Source organism: Aedes aegypti, chromosome 2 (assembly GCF_002204515.2).
Source record: "Aedes aegypti strain LVP_AGWG chromosome 2, AaegL5.0 Primary Assembly, whole genome shotgun sequence".
NCBI lineage: Eukaryota > Metazoa > Arthropoda > Insecta > Diptera > Culicidae > Aedes > Aedes aegypti.
In genome coordinates this window covers 167,437,741-167,458,962 of record NC_035108.1, presented here as the reverse complement: position 1 = coordinate 167,458,962, position 21,222 = coordinate 167,437,741, and the positions used below count along the sequence as shown (strand labels likewise).

Sequence of the window (21,222 nt, the reverse complement as noted above, 5' to 3'; positions counted from 1 at the left end):
AAATGCTTCCAATCCGGGAATTGAGTCGTCGTCGTCATTCTCGTTCTCGTAGTAATGTAATGGAATGGAACCTGAGTGTACGGAAAAATCTCACCGGAGTTGGCGTACGAATTTGCATGTTTCCCAACAACCATTTACTCGATAGCGTTAGCTCCTTCTGCGGTTCCGGAGAGTCGGTCGGTATGGTTGTTTTGTGAGAATGTCAGCAACAGTGTATACGTAAAGCAATTTGCTACTTGGCCAAGGGGAGCCATATACTCAAAGTGGGCCTTTTTTTTTGCTACGGCACTACTGAACTCGGAAACGTTACGCTGTAACTCTTCTGTGGAGCATCGTGCCGAAGGACGCTGCCAGAATCCATGTCCATAGATGGCGAATGCACTATGGGACAGAAATTGATATATCGCGACTAGAAGCGTTCAAGCCGAGTGAAATGCGCATAAAACATATATTAATAATAATCTGGATGTTACCTTTTCTCTGCAAGCAAAACTTGGAACTGACAATGCTCTCAAAACTTTAACAAATGGTTGAAGCAAGAAGCATTGCAATACCAAAATGTGAAGTAAAATTCTAATCCATGATTATATACGATGATCTTAATTCTTGATCAGTATGGAAAATGTAAGGAGAAGGAAATTTCAACGCACTCACGATCCTGCTATGGCAGGATCTACAAACAGATATAAAAAAACGTTTTACTCATTTAAGAAACACCTTTTTAAAAACTACAATTTTCAATTGGAAAATTTGTAGGAAATTATTTTGAATTAAACCTCAAAAGTCAATAGGGTCCTAAAGCCCTTTCTCAATTTTAGTACCAAACGCTTAAGTTTATGGCAGAAACACATGTTTACTCAATTTTTAAATGATTTTCATTGGTTTAAGTACAAAAAACTTTTTTTTCTGATTTTTGAGATTTTGTCACACCTTTTGGTTTAAACTCAAATGTTGGGTATATTTTGTTTTCCGTGTCCCTTTCAAAATGTCAGATAGGAACAACCCCAGTGTTAAAACTATATGCCCTGTGGCATTTTTGTCGAAAAAGTGAATGTCAAACAAGATCACAAGTGTCAAGGATCATTTATGGAACCATTTTAAAATTGAAGTTTAAAAATGTTATAGCCGTTATACATTTTAGGACCCAATTTCGGCTTCGAAAAATGAAATCAAATTATTTTTATCTAATTACGAAAAAGCTCCAAAACTTGTACTACAGTTTGGAAGCGCACACAATTTTAATTTAGGACTCGCTAGTCCAAATGAAAATCAAGTTCCTCAGGACTTCAAAGAGTAGGTTTTGATTTGTTTATTAAGAAAGTGTCTGGAATTTTGTCGCGTAATTTCGATTTCTGGCCCATAGTGCAACGATAAGCTGTAGTGTGCGGCGGAGGGATTCGCCAGAGGGTTCTCCCTCAACCGATGTAAATTTGTTTCCCGGAAATCCATTTGCCCATTTTTTCCGCGATTGGATGTTTGTTATTGTCGAAGTAGTATATACAGTGAGTGCTGCCGGACAGAATGTGTGCATCACTTTCGAGAGGCGTGAAGCGTGGTGCTGACTGTTTTTTTTTATGGATTCGAAGTTGGCTCTCGTGAGGCCGACAGTTGCAAGCTTGCGATGTGTAACTGAAACGCGAAATTTTTGGCGTACAGGGAAATCAGTCAAGTGGTTTCCAAATTTCAATTCCAGTGATTGGTTTTATGTGGGGAAATAAACAAAAATATTTCGCATTTAGACGTATTTGCAGTTATCATTTTCGGTTTGATTTTTTACGCGGAATACGGTTGAAAACTGTAATTATGGCTAGTTTGGTTTAATTCCTTGAATCCGACATGCATTTGCATAGGTTGTTTAGCCGTTTTCTTGCAAACCACCACATACTCCTTTGAAACCTGCTTGAAACATCCGAGAACCCCTTGGATACACTTGGTAAACACCTAATATTTGTTTTTGGAATATCATAAAATCCACTCTTATATTCTTGTAACCCCCGCGAACTCTTTTGCAACTACAGAGAACAAATGCGGGCACTATGAGAACTGTCTCTACGGATCAAGATAAAAGATAATAGGGCGAAAGCCTCAGTTTCAGTTGGCCTATGAGAAAATATACGACAAAACATATTGAAATGTTGTTGTTGTTGTTTGAGAGGGACTTTAACCCGAAGGTCATTCGTCCCTAACATATTGAAATTCTTAACAGTTCTGACAACACGCCAAATGGATGATTTTAATCAAAACCCAAAACATTGTTATTTCACAAAAAATCTCAATCAACGCAATTTTGACCACTATAAGACTATAAGGTTAAGAACTACTTGGACTCTATACATGATTCACTTGGAAATGATGATTTTCTAGGATGAATTTTCTAATATTTTTCAATAAATATACACTATACACATACACTATTCCACCGTGACACGCGAGCGGCGCGCAACACGATTGATCCTGCTCTCATCACCTGCCCCCGCAGAAGCAAGCGTCATGGTCGAAGGATCAAACACAACTCAGTAGAATCTCGACTCACTATCGATGAATAAATTATGGATGAAATTATGAAGAAAAATCCACGTGCTCGGCTGGGATTTGAACCCAGGGCTCTTGTATGCTAGACGACCGCTATATCAACCAAGCTACCGAGCCACATGGTGACCAAAAAATTCAGTTGGTTACAAGTTTCGTTTTCAAATGCCTCTCTGTAGTAATCATGTCGTCACTTGAATGCGAACGACACGTTGATGGCCTTCCTCCATCTATACACTTCCTCAATACAGTTGTTGTAGAAGCGATATGATAGGCAAACAGTTTCAACACAAAATCAATCGCACTCGCTCTGCGCGCGTGTGTAGTATACATGAGATGGATGGATGTGGGTTATGAAAAAGGTCCGCGTGGTCTGTGGGGATTTGAAATCGAAACTTGTTATCAACTGAGTCTATTTCACGGTGTTTTTTTTTTACCAAATTTCGATTGTTCTCGCCTTCTTCTTCTTCTTTCTTCTTTGTGGGGACAGAGCCTGCTTCTCAGCTTAGTGTTCTTATGAGCACTTCCACAGTTATTAACTGAGAGCTTACTATGCCAATGACCATTTTTGCATGCGTATATCGTGTGGCAGATACGAAGATACTCTATGCCCTGGGAAGTCGAGAAAATTTCCAACCCCAAAAGATCCTCGACCGGTGGGATTCGAACCCACGACCCTCAGCTTGGTCTTGCTGAATAGCTGCACGTTTATCGCTACGGCTATCTGGGCCCCAGATAATGTTTTCGCCTAGAATCCATAATTAAGATGTCTCTTACATACTCTATGCATAAAAGTTGTCGATAAAATAACTTTTAGACGATTTAAGGCTGATGTCCGGGATTCGACGCATCTAGACACTTCAAATAAACACGGTATGAGGGTTTAGGAGTGGAAAAATGCAAGAATATCACTGATATATGAATTGTGGATTCTGAGCAGCGTTTAACGACCAGGGCACAGATTCACATAATTTTTGTACAGACACAGCTTGAATATTCACCATGCTCAAGCACGTCCGGTATTTTAAGCATCATGATTTTGTGCTTCGAATTCCGGAAACGAAGATTTTTTGTTCAGTAAAACAATTTTGTTATTTTTTGTTCAAAGTTTACTATATTCCAACGTGAATAAAGGCTGAATCCTGCCTTTGGTTCATAAAAAAAATCACTCAAATTTGCTCCAGGAAATTGTTAACTGCCTGTTCATTAAAATTCAAAGCGATGATATATAGCTTTTTCTCCATGAAATTGATTATAGAAGTTAAATTAACAGATTTGATAAGATATGTGTGTATATTTTTGAAAACATTCAAAAATTGTATTATTTAAACCTAAACCTACAAATCAGTCTTTTTTAACTTGTTTGTTTGTTGTTCAAAATTCAAAGCAATGGCATGTAGTTGTAAAAGTTTAGTAAAGATGTTTGAATAAGAATATGAATTTCTGATTACACTCAAAATTTATTTTACCTAAGCAACTGCTAAAGTAGGGCTGTATGTCGGTTTCCTGTGAATAAAAATCCGAAGCAATGACAAGCACTTTTTTTCGGCATGAATTTGCGTATAGGAAATAAATGAACATATTTGAGATGAAACAGAACTTTTCTGATGACACTTTGAATTTAACCTAAAAAACTAAAAAAAATCCTAATTCATGAGCTCGTTTGCCTATAAATCTGAATTCAAAGCGATAACACGCATCCTTTTAGGTACAATTTTACTTATAGGAAATGAGCTTACATGTTTGAGAAGAAATATAAATTTTTGATTACACTCAAAATTTGTTTTAACCAAGAAATTAAGTTAACTCTGTTTCATGAACATATGTGCTTGAAATTAAAAATTCAAAGCTACATTATGTTGTTGTTATTTTTTCAACATAAAAATAATTTCAAAAGGCAGGTGAACATGTTAGAAAGTAATACAAATGTTTGATTACACTAAAAATTCCATGTTCAATAAACATATATGCTTGTAAAGAAATATCTGAAGTAATGGTATGTTGTTTTTCAATTTAAAATTGATTGTAGAATTAAATTTAATTAAGAGTGTACCCTATTAGACATAAAGACGTTAGGCATATAGACATTAGGCATAACGAACGTTAGTCATAAAATACGTTACGCATAATGAACGTTAGGCATTATATGTCTTGTGTATGCCATTTAACAAGTTTTTGATCGAAAATTATTTTATAATTCCGCCCTAAATGTACAAAAAAAAAAAGGTACAAAAGGTACAAGGCACTCCGATCTACTTTTAAGTTTCTCTATTGAGATTTTGCTTTGAGGATTCGAATACATCATAAACAATAATTTTATGATTCACGAATGGCACAGATGGAAACTGCAATAGAAGTAAATCCGGCAAACAAATGCTTTAAAATATATTTGTTGACAATTCCGAAAATCCTGCCGTTTTCTCAACACCATTATCAATGTGTTCTCTACTTTCAGACTGTAATTCATCGAACGGAACCAGGCGTGAAAAATACATACATCAATTACCGCTAGTTATCGTCAGCCGCTGACCGGATTTGTGGGATCAGTAAGAACGAACCGACACCATCGTCGGTAATAATTACAGAAACAGTCAAACCATTACCAAGCCGGAGAAATTCCTAGCATCGTTTGGGCAAATAATATCGTGCTATTGGTGATTGTTTCCCGAAATAATTAATTTTCCTCTCGCCGCTTCGACTTACATACATACACCCCCTCACCCACAAGTGCAGCATGTATTTTCCCGTCATGGAAAACTCTCCAACATGACCACCAACAACAACGGCAAGCCGAGAAGAAGCAAAGTGTTGGCGTGCGCGTTTATTACGCCTTCGATCCGCAGCCAACCGTCGAATCCCGGAGTGTAGGCACTTTACCGAGACCAAACACTTCCGTGCGGAAGTTTAGGGTCACCATCTAAAAACATACCAAAGTGTTCTGTCCATATTTTTGTGATTACATGTTCAATTAAAATTTAATACTTACCTCGTAGTCATTTTTATAAAATTGTTTTTGGAATTGGAAGCTGAAAGTTGTGATTTTCTATAAAATCACACTGACAAAAACATGTTTCATTTTCTCAGCATTATTAGGCCAAATTTTTCAACCAGTGAGGCAATAGAACCGTAATCTCATAATCTTTGATGAGCACTTGCATACATTTGGTCGAAAAATCTATTCAGAAAACTATTCAAAAGCAATAAAACAATTATTCGTCATTGTACAAAATATTGAGGTCAGTCCTCAGTATGACGTATCGGGTTTGGGGTCACTATATCTTACTTTTAACATGAATTTGCTGTGAAAACTTAGCCAATTAGGCACGCTTGAGTATTTGCATTTAAATAAGCCATAGACTATTGAAATTGGCTGAAAATGGTGGAAATTTTGTCAAAAATAATGTGCATACATCTCAGGTGACCCCAAACTTTGACCTCATTGTGATGCTTCCGTAGTGCCTGCTCCATAATAACCCAGCATTCATCGATGGTTCTTATTTCCGTCAACATTTTGGTCGAAATTCCTAATTCCTATTGCCTTTAGAATGCGCTATAGATAGTTTATAATCTCTTAGATCTCGCATAACTTGTGATCTCGCCCTAAAAACCATTGGTAACCTAGTGTGTAGCTCCTTGTTTCTAAACAAATGTTGAATAACGTGTGAATCCATTCGTTTGCTCTGTCACAACAAGCTACACACTTGGTTACCAATGACTTTTAGGGCGAGATCACAAGTTATGCGAGATATGGAGACAAAACACTTTTATATGTTTTCAAAAGAGTGACCCAAATCTTTCGCACGGGAGTGTAACTGAGAGGGCTACCACTTTGGTCCCACGCCCTTTACCCGCAAACCAACTGCCAGTGCCAATCGAAGTTGAAATTCAATAATATTAAATCATTATTTAATGACGGTGCACCACCTTCCGCTAGTTGAATGCTGCAGTGGAGTGCTGCGTGATTGGTGTTCAACAGCTCGGAAATTGGCGCATAGTTAGCGCGCAATAATTATAACAATAACGTGAACCAAAAAGTACCGGGCCCGCTGCTGCTGAGAGGGGATTACGTCCCGGCGTGGACAGAAATTCTCAATTCAACCACGGACCACTGGAAGCTGCTAGTGAAACCTTACAATTATGCTGATAATACACACAATCAAATTGATTTTGATAACTTTGAACATTCTGCCGTATCGGATCACCCATCGGAATGTGCTGTTCTTGATCTACCTGGGGACACTCGTCACACATGGTAAGTTTGAACAATTTATTTGCATTTGGTCACCCCACACAGTTGAATCATACATCATTTGTAAATCAGATGATTTTAAGAGTTAACATTACGATTGAATTTAAGATGATATATCGTATCGTAATACCTTGATGGCTACAGTGTAGTATCACGCTTTAGCCGGACTCTCGTCGGTCTTGGACGATACTTTTCCAGTTGACCCAAACCTTTAGGGTCACCAGTTCCTTCACTGCGTACAGCCAGCGTATTCGTGGTCATCCACGAAGTTGGTGCCCTGCTGAATATTATTTTCACAATTCTTCCTTCCGACATTCGCACAAAGTGACCCGCCCACTGAAGTCTGCCGTATTTTACATCTTTGTAGACTTGATGCAACACATAATTCATGCGTCTGCGCCACTCTTTATTTTCAGTTTTCCACCGAGTATTGTCCGCAGCATTTTATGCTCAAAACACTAAAGGCTGTCAGGTCTGCCTCTTCCAACATCCACGCTTCGTGCCCGTAGAGAGCCACCGGAAGAATCAATGTTTAATACATGACGAATTTTGTTTCCGTCTGCAAGTTACGGGATCTGAGCTTGTTACGCAATCCTTAAAAGACCTTATTTACAGCCGCAATTCGTCTTTTCGCTTCACGGAAAACTTCATTGTCACATGTTACAAGGGTTGCCAATACTAACAAACTCTTCAACAATTTCTTACATATATCTATCAAACACTATCTCGGCACCTACACCACTGGCCTAGTCAGACCTATAAGCTCTATATTAGACCTGATCATTTTTTGATAAAAGTTCTCCGATTCTCCGTGTCACATCAAATTCGGAACTTATTTTTCAAAACAAGTTATCTGTCAAAAATGAGCCAGTTTGGTAAAGGAAAGGTGTATCAAATCGATTTATTTGTTGTTTGAGCCGTTCTACCGCAATGCCTTCATGAAACCCTAGAATATCATTGAAAATACCACTAGCCTTTTGCTAACATAAAAGTCTATCACTTTGCCGAAGACACTAGAAAGTTTTGACCGTTTCTTCATTATGCTTATAACGTAATTAGTCAAAAATATCGAAAAAAGCAATATGTTTTTCTAGTTTTCCATATAAATTCTGATAAAAATCTAATTATATCTTGGCTCCAATTCAACTATCTATTTCAGCTGAGTGTTGCGAATATATCATTCATACATCTTTTTCATGTGGGAATTAATTTTCACTGCGAAATATGTGAAATTGTATCACTCCATACCCTAAAATCTCATAGGGTTGGGTTACTGATATGCTGTCGTTGATCAGCTAGAATCATGTGTTCACCCAAATTCCCTACTTCAATCCAAATTGAATCAAGGTTTTGAGATCATCACTAGAGTGTCCATTTCATGACCATTTTGCTTGTCCCGGGATTCGGGAAAAAAATTGCTGCTTATCCCGGGAAATCCCGGGATCCCGGGATTTTTAACACTTTCATTCAAATTGTATTTTCGTTGAAATGGCAGTAATTACAATGATTTACATTTGAATTTATAAAGAAAGATTTTTCCTCAAGATAATATATTGTTCAAGTTCAAGTTGAAATAGAAATGAATTACAACACATTTATTCTAAAAAATCTAAATAATCTAAATAGCCACGGTGGCTTTTTATGGGTATATTGGGGAAGTTAACAAATTTGTTATTACTTTGATCTGCTCTGATTCCTAATGTTGCCTATTTATTTTTCATTTTTCTAAATGATTGTGACGAATTTTATCATATGAAGTGGTAGTTAGAAAACCATGACAAATGTAAACTAAATTTACACACACATATAATTCAAAATAATTTTATAATGCAATCGCATGATGTCACGCACGGTCACAGTTGCTTATGAGTTTCTTATTTACAATCATAATTGCAAAATGGCTGAGTAAACTCTGGGCGAAGATTGATACAAAAGTTTTTATTATGATGAACTTCGTTAGTTTTATTCATGACATTTCAAAATATCATCCGTTATTTGGGATCAGATGCACGGTATTGAAAGTAAATGAAAGTATGATACACATTTAAGTCAAAATATTGAAACAATTCGCTTCAGAAAATTTGGAGTTTACAACATTGAAAGTACTATAGCGGACCATACATTAAGTTAATAATTGTAATTAAGGGACTAAGGTTTACTTTCAAATTGACTCACAGTTATGGTAACTACTAATGCTGTAAATAAAATAAAAGTCTTTTGCAACTAATAACCATTAATTGTCTCATTTGGTTATTTGCCTTCTTATAAAAATAAACCTATTTATTATCTTTCCGTTATTGCGCTTTTCTGTTTCATCGAAAAAAGTTATAGTCTGATAATAAAGTCATTGTTTTGTATTAAAATATACTGGTTTTCATCAAATTTTACATTCATCTAGGAAAATCCCGGGATGGCGTCATTTATATCCCGGGAAACGGAACATCCCGTAATTTCTTAAATTCCGAGATTTTTTGTCCTGGGATGTCTCGGGATGGACACTCTTCTTCTTCTTTCTGGCGTTACGTCCCAACTGGGACAAAGCCTGCTTCTCAGCTTAGTGTTCTTATGAGCACTTCCACAGTTATTAACTGAGAGCTTTCTACGCCAATTGACCATTTTTGCATGTGTATATCGTGTGGCAGGTACGAAGATACTCTATGCCCTGGGAAGTCGAGAAAATTTCCAACCCGAAAAGATCCTCGACCGGTGGGATTCGAACCCACGACACCCTCAGCTTGGTCTTGCTGAATAGCTGCGCGTTTACCGCTACGGCTATCTGGACACTCTAATCATCACAGAATTGTACTCGAACCGTGGATTTTCTGATCGTCAGCCCAAACCTTATCATCTACTCTACTTTGAGCCGATGATGATGGACTGTATGGTTCAAAAATATGACGTCTAAATAATGGGTAACTGTGGTTTTCATAGAGTGCATTCGTGTTGGGAACCCTATGAGATTTTAAGGTATAGAGTGATACACTTTCATTTATTTCGCAGTGAAAATTCATTCAAATATGAAAATGTTTGTAGCACTCAGATGAAATAGGTAGTTAAATTGGAAACAAAATATAATAAAATTTTATTGGAGATTTCTAGATTTTTTAATTAATTACATTACAAGCATAATGAAGAAGCAGTCAAACCCCCCTTCTGTCTTTGAAAAAGTGATAGATTTAGTATCTTGGCAAAAGGCTAGTTTCAGATACGCATGTCGATGGAAAGTCCCAAAAAACTAAGAAAAAATCTACTCTGTATCTACCTGCAACCATGTACTTAATGTTGGTAGAATTAATGATCAGGCCTATCCTCGCTGCCTCCCTCTTCAGAGACACGAAGGTTTCCTCCACTGACCTGTGATCGATTCCCATAAGGTCGGTATCGTTCGAACAGCCAAGGAGCATATGCGACCGGGTTGCTGATAGTGCCGTGTCTCTACACACCAGATCTCCTAATACTACCTCCGACTGCAATGTTGAACAGCAAATTCGAAAGTCCGTCTCCTTGCTTCAATCTGTCTAACGTCACAAACGAGGTTGACACTTCATATGCAATCCGAACACTTGATTTAGAACCATCCAGCGTTATCCATATTAGCCTTATTGGTCACACCAGAAAACCATGTTCAGCCATTTTCTGCCATAGTTCATTTCTTTTCACTGAAACGTTCGCTGTCTAGAAATCAATGAATAGATGGTAGGTCTGCAAGTTATATTAGATGGATCGACTGGTAAAGCGGCTCACTTCAGTGCTTGAGAAGCTCAACCGAGATTTCATTCTTCCCAGTAGCATAGAGTTCTTTAGGTCACAGATTTTTTAACCTCTACCATGCTCGGTGGGTTGTCAGCTAGACCTCATTCATCAATATTTACCCTGTTACATACGCTACATCCAGCAACTGCTGGAAGTTCTTCTTTCACCTGGTTGCCACCATTGGTTTACCGATCAGCAAATTTCCCTCTCGGTCATTGCAGATTGCGGGCACTGCATAAAATCTCCACACATCATTCCAATTCATGATATCATTAACATCAGCTACCATTTATTCTTTGTGTTGTCTGTTGATTGCCATCCCTCAAGCTGCAGCGAAGTTACTAGCCGCAATCCACTATCATTTGTAACGAAAGAGAGGCTTTCCGTTCCAATGAGGAGTCGGAAGAAATCATTTTGTTTTGGGCACTCTTCGTAGGCCTTATCTAAGTTTTCATAGAACTCATCCTTCATGTCATCGGGTTTATCGTTATTTGACACATATATACTGATTAGACTGTTGTTGAAGAACTAGCCCATCATTCTTAACACACAGATTTAGTCGCTTACCGGTTTCCATCGAATAACTTGCTTTATTTGCTTCCCAATTACTATGAAGCCAACTAGACATTTTGCTCTGCCGCTGTAGTAGATGTGGTATTTAAATGAAGAGTGGGATCCACCGCTCGTAACTCAGGTTTTACGGTCCGTTTGATTGGGCAGAACATTCGAAGTTGCACAGAGACTTAATGAACGGAGCTTAGGATTAACTAACCATCCTCAATGTGCACAAATCGAGAGTTCAAAGTTTAAAAGTCAATAACGGCGCTGGCCACGCCCATTGCGGTCATCGGGGAAGGGAAGGAATGTTAGTTAGGCAATCATTGTTACTAGAGACCGAATATACCGCTGCATTTACACAGTTGTCATAGAAAGGATATTGGGTTAGTGAGATAAGCTAAAAATCTGGGAGTCACCTTTTGTTGGTGATGCGATCCATGATATATTCACGCCTCACCAAATTCGCGATTCTATTGAATAAACGCATTATACGCCGAATAAGTACTCATGGCTCGACTTCGCAAGAGCGAGCGATACGATCAAAAGATCAAACACTACTAAAGGCCCAAACGCAATGGTGAACCGGAACAATGGTTCCGCTTTCCTTTGCCGTTCCGCTATCATTGCGTTTGGGCCTTAAGGCGATCTGCGACATTGTTCCATCGCGCTACGCGAGCGACGCGCAACACGATTGATCCTGCTCACATTACCCGCTCCCGCAGGAGCAAGTGACATTACTAAAGGATCAAACACTACTAACCTCCTTCATACGTTACCGGGTCTATTGTCGTAAAATCATACGTCAAGTCGAGTTTAGTACACGACACTGAAGACGGCCGTATGTGTCAAAGGATACAAACTCTAGTGGAATTAAATGGTATAGTACCAAATTCGGTTTTTCATCTACTTATAGGTATTCCACTAAACAGCTCAAAGATTTTTTACAAGTAAAATCAACCTCTACTTTTGCCTTTCTTTATACGCGAGGAGTCTTCGATAAGCTACCTTACCAGGATTGCGCTACCTATATCGTGCTAGAGGGGCTTCCTCTTTGGTGCTGACATGATACAGCTTTGTCCGCTTGTTCTTTATATGATGACCACAGTCATATTGATTACAACCTTCCACCTTTATCGAAGCTTTGGATCTGTAGCTTTGGTTCTCAATAGTTTCAAGTTCTTTCGGGCATACTACTATGATTAACCATCATTCGTCATGTTTTTAAACTGTGCATTTTATCTTATGTTACCTATTTGAATTTGCTCGGCGAATCTTGTAGAATGTATATTTATGTAGTCAATTGTTTCATGTGCGTTGTCGGGGCCGTACTAGGGTCCGGGAAACGCATGATTGGACTTCCATGCTCTCTTGCAACGTGACGAAACATGTTGTGACACGTCAGGAAAGGAGAGCGTGTCGATCAAGCCGGGAAAGGGCGAATGTTCTTCTCAGGAACTTGTGAGGGAGGGAATAGATAACTCCTCTTGTCCTAAAAAGAGCGGTTTGGTTTCCACAAATCTGTCGAAGCCAACAACTCTTTCGCCAGTGGACTGTAAACACCACAGGAAAACTCTTCCCGTCGGGTGGTCTGCTCCTCAAGGAAGACGCCGAAAAAAAACTAGCCAGTTCACTGCACGAAACTGTACATTTTATTTCTCTTCGAAGTTAACATTTTGAAATTTGATAAAAGCCTGATACACGCAACTTGACTTTAAATTATGTTTGTTTCAAAATTTTGTGAGTTACTTATATGTTAGAATTGTAAGTGATACAGGAAAAATATCCTTTTTATCTTTAGTGTAAGTTCTTTGATAATATTGTACATCGTTTTAGACAAATAGCCTTATACATGTTCACCACATTTGTGGGTTTGATGGAATTGCAAAGGAACTACTTTATACTAAGATATACAACTTAAACCTAACCTAATCTACTAAAAATTTCTCTGACTTTTGGACAGTTTGCCTCCTCATACAAGTCTGTGATCCTTGTGCCATAAGGGCTATCAAGGATCATTCTAAGTTTACGATTCCGTGCAACCTGTAGTTTGTTTTTGTGGGTTTGTGCACAAGCTTGCCACACCGGAACTGCGTAAAACATTGCTGGAAATATAATTTGTTTGAAGAGTGTCAGTTTATTAACCCTCGAGAAGCGAGATCTACGGCAAATGAGCGGATATAGGCTTCTGGTTAGGGCGGAACATTTAACCAAAGTTTTGTCGACATGCATAAAGACGTTAGGCATAAGGTCGTTAGGTATAAGTATGTTAGGTATAATTGACGTTAGGCATAATGACATTAAGCATAATGGATGTTAGGCATAAAATACGTTAGGCATAATGGACGTTTGGCATAAAATAACTTGCGTGTGTGTCATTCAAAACTTTTCTCATATCGAAAATTGTTCGGATCTATTTACAAATTCCATTTCGTTGACGGAGGTAGATAGGTGTCCTTAACATGTAACAGCTCATAAAAAAAGAGAAAAATTCATACAAGAAGTGTTACGAGAAGTGTTAACTGGTTGATTATAAATTACTATTTAATTGCGGGTGTTATGAAATTTGACGACTTATTACGTAATCCATTATTACGAGATATAAAAGAAGATTTCTATCATGGTCATTGTTATCATTCTTAAGTCCAGCTCAATCCATTATTGTAAATATTCATTTATATTTGCGATGCGCAAGTATTTCTAGAGATGTTTAGTTTGGTGAGTATATGACATTTTTTGTTATATATCTGTTACCTACATAATTACGTTAATTCTAAAAAAGGAAAGTCTTCCATGTAATAATCAATACTTATAATGCAAATGATTAACTTAAAGGAAAGCAATCTAGAGTCAAGTCAAAAATTCATGTTATGATAGGTGACATTATCTTCAACAATAATATTCTGGTAGTGTGTCGCCAGGATACGCGTTACATTCCCACTCCGAGTCTGCTCATCAATTAAATTTAGTGAAAACAGTTTCTTTGCCTCTTCTGCCATCAATTTTCAATAATTTCCAAACAATTTTGATCAGCCACATATGTAAGCATTGAAAATTTAAATTTGATTTTAAAATCAATTTAACAGTCAAGCTCAAATTTAACATATTATAGTATTCAGCATTTAGCATGGTGTGCATTTTTTGTGGAAATATTTACATCTTCAATTCCAATAACTATTAGAACAGCAAAAATCCGCAAAACAGCATATTATCGGAAGAATGTCCGTTCCTTCCAGTCATTAAATTGACTGTATTAATATAAAGAGGCTTATGGGCAGAAGGTCGAAAGACAAAAGGTCGAAAGGACAAAAAGTCGAAAGACAAAAAGTCGAATGGACAAAAGGTCGAAAATGATTTGCATGGAGGGACATTTTTCCTTCTTTGAAAAAAATATTTTCGACCTTTTGTCCCTTCTTTTTGTTCTTCGACCTTTTATCCTTTCGACCTTTTGTCTTTCGACCTTTTGTTTTTTCGACCTTTTGTCTTTCAACCTTTTGTCATAGATTCAAGCATGTCACGAAAGAATAGTTTAATCATAGTAGAAGAAAAATCTGCTGATTAAAACATTAGCAGCACCAACTCCAATAATTTTGTTGTCAGTATAATTATAAAGAACAGCCTTCAATTTAAAGAAGGGATAATCTCTGATAAAAATTTTGCCAATAATATGTGTACAATCAGGGGAGCCTTCCTTAGCCGAGTGGTTAGAGTCCGTGGGGCAGACAATTAATCGTTCCATAAAAAAATTAAAAATTTCCATAAAAAATGCAAAATTTGCCAGTAAAGAAACAAGGGTAAAATCAACAGAAAAGTTAAAAATTTCCATAAAAAAATAAAGAAGTGCATAGAAAAAACAAAATTTTCCATAAATAAAAAAAAATTTGAGCAATAAATAGATTCAAAAGTGCAGTAGAATCGACAATAATCTAATAATTTAAAAAACCTCAAAATGCCCATATTTTCTTCACAAAAGCAAGAAATAATTATAAATTTTCCACAAAAAAGCCAAAATATGCAATAAATAAATAATAATTCGCCCACAATAAATCAAAAATTTCCATTCAAAAAATCAAAAAGAGCAACAGCAGTAAATGCAAAGTTGCAATAAACAAACCCAACTGAGCAATTCAAAATGACAATCAATACATGAAAATGTTGTAGAAAATTCCAATATTTAAGTAAAGCTTTCCATAAAAATAACGTAATTTTCCAATAATGAGTAATAATGTGTGTAATGGAAAATTCATAAATTTTCAGTCAAACTGAAGCATTGTTTTCACAATTGGAGCTAATTAGTCGTCGTATGCAGATGTAGTAATTGCATTCGATAATTAATTAAGTAAGAATTTAGGGGAGGAGAGAGCGGGGAAATTGGCCGGGTTTGAAAAAATATTTCTTGCCGTATAGAAAAAAAATAATGTTTCATACAAAATATCATACATGGAAGGGAGGCGAGGTTTCGAAAAATCACAAAAAAATGTTTTTTAATACATCCCATCGTTAGGCGCTACAATTTTAATTATTTCGGCAAAGTTAAAATGAAAAAAAAAAAACACGGACACCGTCTTCAGCCATTTATCTGCACAGACTGTAACTTAACACTAGACTGTAGTATATCTAGATGAGTTATGGCAAATAGTGTTGCCTTAAGGTGAAACATCTCGGAATCCAAAGATGGCCGTCACAATGGCCGACTTGTGCCCCTACTCACGTTTTCAAAGGCACTAAACTGGAGAAATAGTTGGCAAACGTTTATGATCTTCTTATTTTAAGCTTTCTGCTAGTGCACAAAGCCAAAATAAAAAGTTCACTGTAGTTGGATGTGTTCTTTGCGAGATTTGTGCCTTTGAAGTTGCAGTGCAATCTTAGAAGATGATTCCAAACTGTTTCACCTTAAACAATTGTACTGTAAGTTGCTATAGAATTAATTATAGCAGTTAGGTTGCTCAGCACATGCTGACTTCCGTTCGGTCTCTTTCCTGACCGACCGTCGACCAGTGCAGACGCACAAGAAGAAACTATTAGAGTAATAAATTAATCAATTAGTAGTAACCGAATTATAGTCTCGCGTGTGTTTTCATTACTTCCTCCCAACATTTCAAGTTGGCGACGAGGATAAAAAGTGATTAGTTGCGCGTTGTGTGTAGGTAGTGAAAAAAAAATCGAAGTGAAGAACTGGTCAGTAACACGTGTTCGTGAACGTAACCTCACTTTCGATTAGTCGTCATGGCGAATGAGGCAGGTGAATCAAGTGGTGCAGTGAAATTCGAAGCTGGCGGCGTAGTTCCTGTCGTTCGTGCTGGCATGTTTGGCCAAATCGAGCAATATGTCGTGGGTGAAAATTTCGAGGAGTACATCAACCGGCTGGAGATGTTCTTCTTGGTGAACGACACGCAGGACAATCGAAAAGTCCCCGTGTTAGTCACAATCGCTGGTCCCAGTCTGTACACGATCGCAACCCGATTGTGTGCTCCGGAAGATCCTCGTACAAAGTCGTACGCCGATCTAGTCAAGCTCCTAAAGGAACACCTTGGCCCCACCACTAACGTCGTCGCAGAGCGGTACAAGTTTAGGAAGTGTGAGCAGCTTTCGTCCCAAAGCATCACCGATTTCATCATAAGCTTGAAAGCGACCGCGCAAACATGTGAGTTTGCTGCATTCCTGTCGGATGCACTGCGAGACCAGTTTGTCACTGGTATTCGTGACCAGAGTCTCCGGAAAAAGTTACTTACTGAACCGGGCCTAACCTTCGACAAAGCATGTTCGCTAGCTCGAAGTTGGGAAGCGGCTCTGAGTCAAAACAAGGAGATGTCAACCCAATCGCCGCAGAAAATTGGAACGTTTCGGAAAGAAGTCCACCAGAAGCTAAAAGTCAAGCGAAGCAACCCAGGAAAGGAGGAGAGCAAAACAAGTCGTCCGTGTCAGCAACCATCGAAACCATGCTTTCGGTGCAATCGTCTCCATGATCCAAACACGTGCCCAGCGCGGAGCTGGACGTGCTATTCGTGTGGAAAGGAAGGTCACGTGTCAACATGCTGTCGGTCGAAGAATAAGCAAACCAAGAAGCCCGGAGGAAGTAATCGAGTCGCTGAGATGTCCGAGGCCGTCGAGGTTCTACGCCTGAACATGCTCGGTGGTCCAGTGGAAGCAGCAGCGTCCACGTTGTCGTCGTCGTTCGAAGCCAAATCAGCAGAGGAAAAAAGTCAGTCTAACGTCAGTCTGGCAATCCTGGAGCAGGCAAGCAGTGGTCCCACTCCCGGATCGCTAAACAAGTTGGATTCACCGGAATTCGTGTCGCTGGAATGCGATGGTCGTCGAATTGAATTCGAAGCGGACTGTGGCGCATGCCGCAGCGTAATTTCCGCAGATACGTATCGCAAATTCTTCCCAAACCGTAAGATTAAAGGTACCTCATTGGAATTTGTATCCGTTTCAGGTCAGCGAATCAAACCACAAGGTACGCTAGAGGTCAGCGTTACCGCTCCGTCTGGAATCCATGGTCGTCTGGAGCTGGTAGTAATCCGGACCGACAGAGAAGTCAACCCGTTGCTTGGTCGTGACGGTCTCGATCTGGTATTCCCGGACTGGAGAAGAATATTTTCTGGCAAGTCTGTGGGTAAGTTCGAACATTCCTTTGAATCAGAACTCAAAACGCGTTTTCCAAGAATAGTTAGCGAGTCCGCGAATAACGTAATTACCGGATTCACCGCGGAGATAGTTTTGAAGCCAGATACTAGTCCCGTTTTCCATAAAGCGTATTCAGTTCCATTCCTACTTCGTGAAAAAGTTGAGCAGGGTTTAGACAAGTTAGTCGAAGATGGTATTTTAGTCCCCGTCCGATCGTCGTTGTGGGCGAATCCGATCGTAGTAGTTCCCAAGAAAGATGGTTCTGTTAGGATTTGTCTCGATGGAAAGGCCGCGTTGAATCGTTACACTACCGTTGAACACTATCCTTTGCCACGTGTCGACGATATTTTAGCAAAACTTGCCAATTGGAAGCTATTTTGCAAAAATTGACTTGTCGGGAGCATATCTCCAAGGGCAATTGTCTGAATCGTCTCAAGTGTTATGTACGATTTCAGTTAGCGCTCAACTTCCGAGCCGATCAGTCGATCTATCGAGGAGCGAATTTCGGAAGTCGTTCACAGACTATCTCATACGTTGTTTGTCGATTGCTATTACCGCCACAAATATCTACTGTGCTGTGACGAGTATCGTGTTCCGCGATGCCGCGCCGCGAAAATACATTTCGCGTCGATTATTCGCAGTTTCCGAAACAGCTTTCCCATGATGAAATACACAAATTCATCGGGAAAGAACTCGGTCTCACGCGAGAAAACGTTCTTCTCCTCCAGCCAAGCCGGCGGCTGGGATGTACCTTCGTGGAGGTCAACAAACTCGAGCTCGCTGAAACGATCGTCCAGCAGCACGATAACAAGCACGAGTTCGTGTTTGATGGTAAGATCTACAAGCTGCGCATCATGATGGAGGACGGAGCTGTGGAAGTACGCTTGTTTGATCTATCCAATGATATTTCAAACGAACAGATCGCCGAATTCCTTTCCGAGTATGGTGACGTTCTTAACGTTCGTGATTTGCTGTGGGACGAATGATCCGCCTTTGCAGGCGTCAAAACTGGCGTACGCATCGCTCGGATGGTAGTAAAGAAAAACATTCCTTCACTTGTTACGATTCGAGGTGAGGACTCGGCGGTGGGCTACAAGGGGCAGCGGCAGACTTGTTTGCACTGCCAGGAGTTTGTGCATGTTGGTATACCATGTGTGCAAAAAAACTGCTGGTGCAGAAGCTCTCGGCAGACCTCTCGTATGCAAATGTAGCGAAACAGTCAGCGTTACCGAAATCGGCAAAGCCGAACAATCCACCAGCGCGAGCACCGGAGTCGCGAGTACAACAAAACCCACCACGTCCTACGACAATCAAACCGAGCGAATCCCGATCGGTGACCCAGCCGACGACAGTGCAAACGATCAACGCAATGCCTCCTCCTGCCGTAAAAGCGACCGGAGCACCGGCTACTATTCAATTCACACCGTTCCTGAATCCGAGCGGCAACATCAATCCTCTACGAAAATCTGATGGCAACGAAACCGATAGCTCTCAAGCATCACTCGGCTCCAATAGCAGCCGACGATTACGCAGCAAACGATCGCCACCGGGGAAGAAGATGCGACACAGCGACTCTAACGAGCACATTCGAGGTTCCGGAGATGATATGCACCAGTAATGGAGCACACCAGCGTAAATATAGGCACTATCAATATCAACACGATAACCAACACAACGAAAATCAATGCCCTCCGTACATTCATCCAAACAACCGATTTGGACATCGTTTTCCTGCAGGAGGTGGAGAACGAACAGCTTGCCTTGCCCGGTTTCAACATCGTTTGCAACGTCGATCATGCGCGGAGAGGGACCGCAATCGCTCTCAAACAGCATATAAAATTCTCGCACGTCGAAAAAAGCCTGGATGGAAGATTGATCGCTTTGCGTGTGCACAATACCACTCTGTGCAATGTGTATGCCCCATCGGGTTCAGCTCAGCGTGCGGAGCGAGAACGCTTTTTCAACAACACTGTAGCATACTACCTACGATATCGCACCGATCACATCGTACTCGGGGGCGACTTCAATTCCGTAATTCGTCAGCGTGACGCGACGGGATCCAACGCAAGCCCCTCTCTTCAGTCCACCGTACAGCAGCTTCGTTTGCTCGATGTGTGGCAACAGCTTCGACAACACGAATCGGGATACACATTTATCACGCACAATTCTTCGTCCAGGCTCGATCGGCTTTACGTCAGCTCCGGATTACGAGAACATCTGAGAGCAACAGCTGTTCATGTCGTTTGCTTCTCGGATCACAAAGCCGTTACTACGAGACTATGTCTTCCTCTCCCCGATAGAGCACCCGGCAGGGGTTTCTGGTCCCTCCGTCCCCATCTTCTGTCAGACGAAAATATTGAAGAACTGCAAACAAGTTGGCAATATTGGACCCGCCAACGCCGATACTACACGTCATGGATGCAATGGTGGTTATCATGCGCAAAACCGAAAATTAAATCATTCTTCCGATGGAAATCAAAAATCGTTTATGATGCGTTCTATCGCGAGCAACAGCGCCTCTACGAGGTATTGCGGCATGCGTATGACAATTACCACGATGATCGTTCCATGTTGATCAGAATCAATCGTGCGAAAGCAGAAATGCTCTCCCATCAACGTAATTTCACCGAAATGTTTGTGCGTGTCAACGAAACGTACGTGGCGGGAGAACCAATATCTACCTACCAACTTGGAGAAAGAACACGACGAAGAACGACCATCGAGCAGCTACGAAACGAGAGGGACGAAATTATCGACGATTGCGATGCGATACGTGATCATATGACTGAGTATTTTACCAACTTGTACGCACGGGGCCGTGTAGACGAAATAGATGGAACGGGCTTCGAATCTGGAAGAGTCATCCCCGAAAATGACCCGGTCAATGAAGCGTGCATGAGCGACATCACGACTGTTGAAATACTCTCTGCAATCCGAACAAGTGCATCGAAAAAATCCCCAGGTCCCGACGGGCTTCCTAAGGAATTTTACTTGCGTGCGTTCGATGTAATTCACCGTGAATTGAATTTAGTATTGAATGAAGCGATCAATTCAAACTTCCCGACACAATTTGTTGATGGAGTAATAGTGTTGGTGAAGAAGCGCGATGCTGGGGACTCCGCTCGATCATACAGACCAATCAGTTTGGTCAACTATGATTATAAAATTCTAGCTCGAATACTGAAAGCAAGGCTTGAAAATGTGATGCGCACCCACAACGTCCTAACCGAATCACAAAAATGCTCCAACGGTAAGAGAAATATATTTCAAGCCACTCTTGCAATAAAAGACAAAATCGCACAGTTGAAAGCATGTCGACAGACGGCCAAATTAATTGGCTTCGATCTCGACCACGCATTTGACCGTGTTGATCAAAGCTTTTTGTTCAACACCATGCGTGGAATGGGATTCAACACATCATTGGTGGATCTTTTATCCAATATATCTGCAGCTTCTTCGTCTCGTTTGCTAATTAATGGCCATCTCTCAGCAAGCTTCCCGATCCAACG

The 21,222-nt window shown here is 39.9% G+C and overlaps 1 protein-coding gene across 2 annotated transcripts in view; it reads left to right on the top strand.

The window, feature by feature from the left end:
* Positions 1 to 21,222, top strand: part of LOC5564155 (lachesin) — a 413,190-nt gene that overhangs the window by 84,084 nt on the left and 307,884 nt on the right. For both annotated transcript variants that reach the window (XM_021843072.1, XM_021843071.1), the window contains exons 2-3: positions 4,985 to 5,393; positions 6,464 to 6,781. In XM_021843072.1, the coding sequence (XP_021698764.1) occupies positions 6,667 to 6,781 (115 nt within the window). In that variant the 5' untranslated portion in view covers positions 4,985 to 5,393; positions 6,464 to 6,666. The remainder of the gene's footprint in view (positions 1 to 4,984; positions 5,394 to 6,463; positions 6,782 to 21,222) is intronic.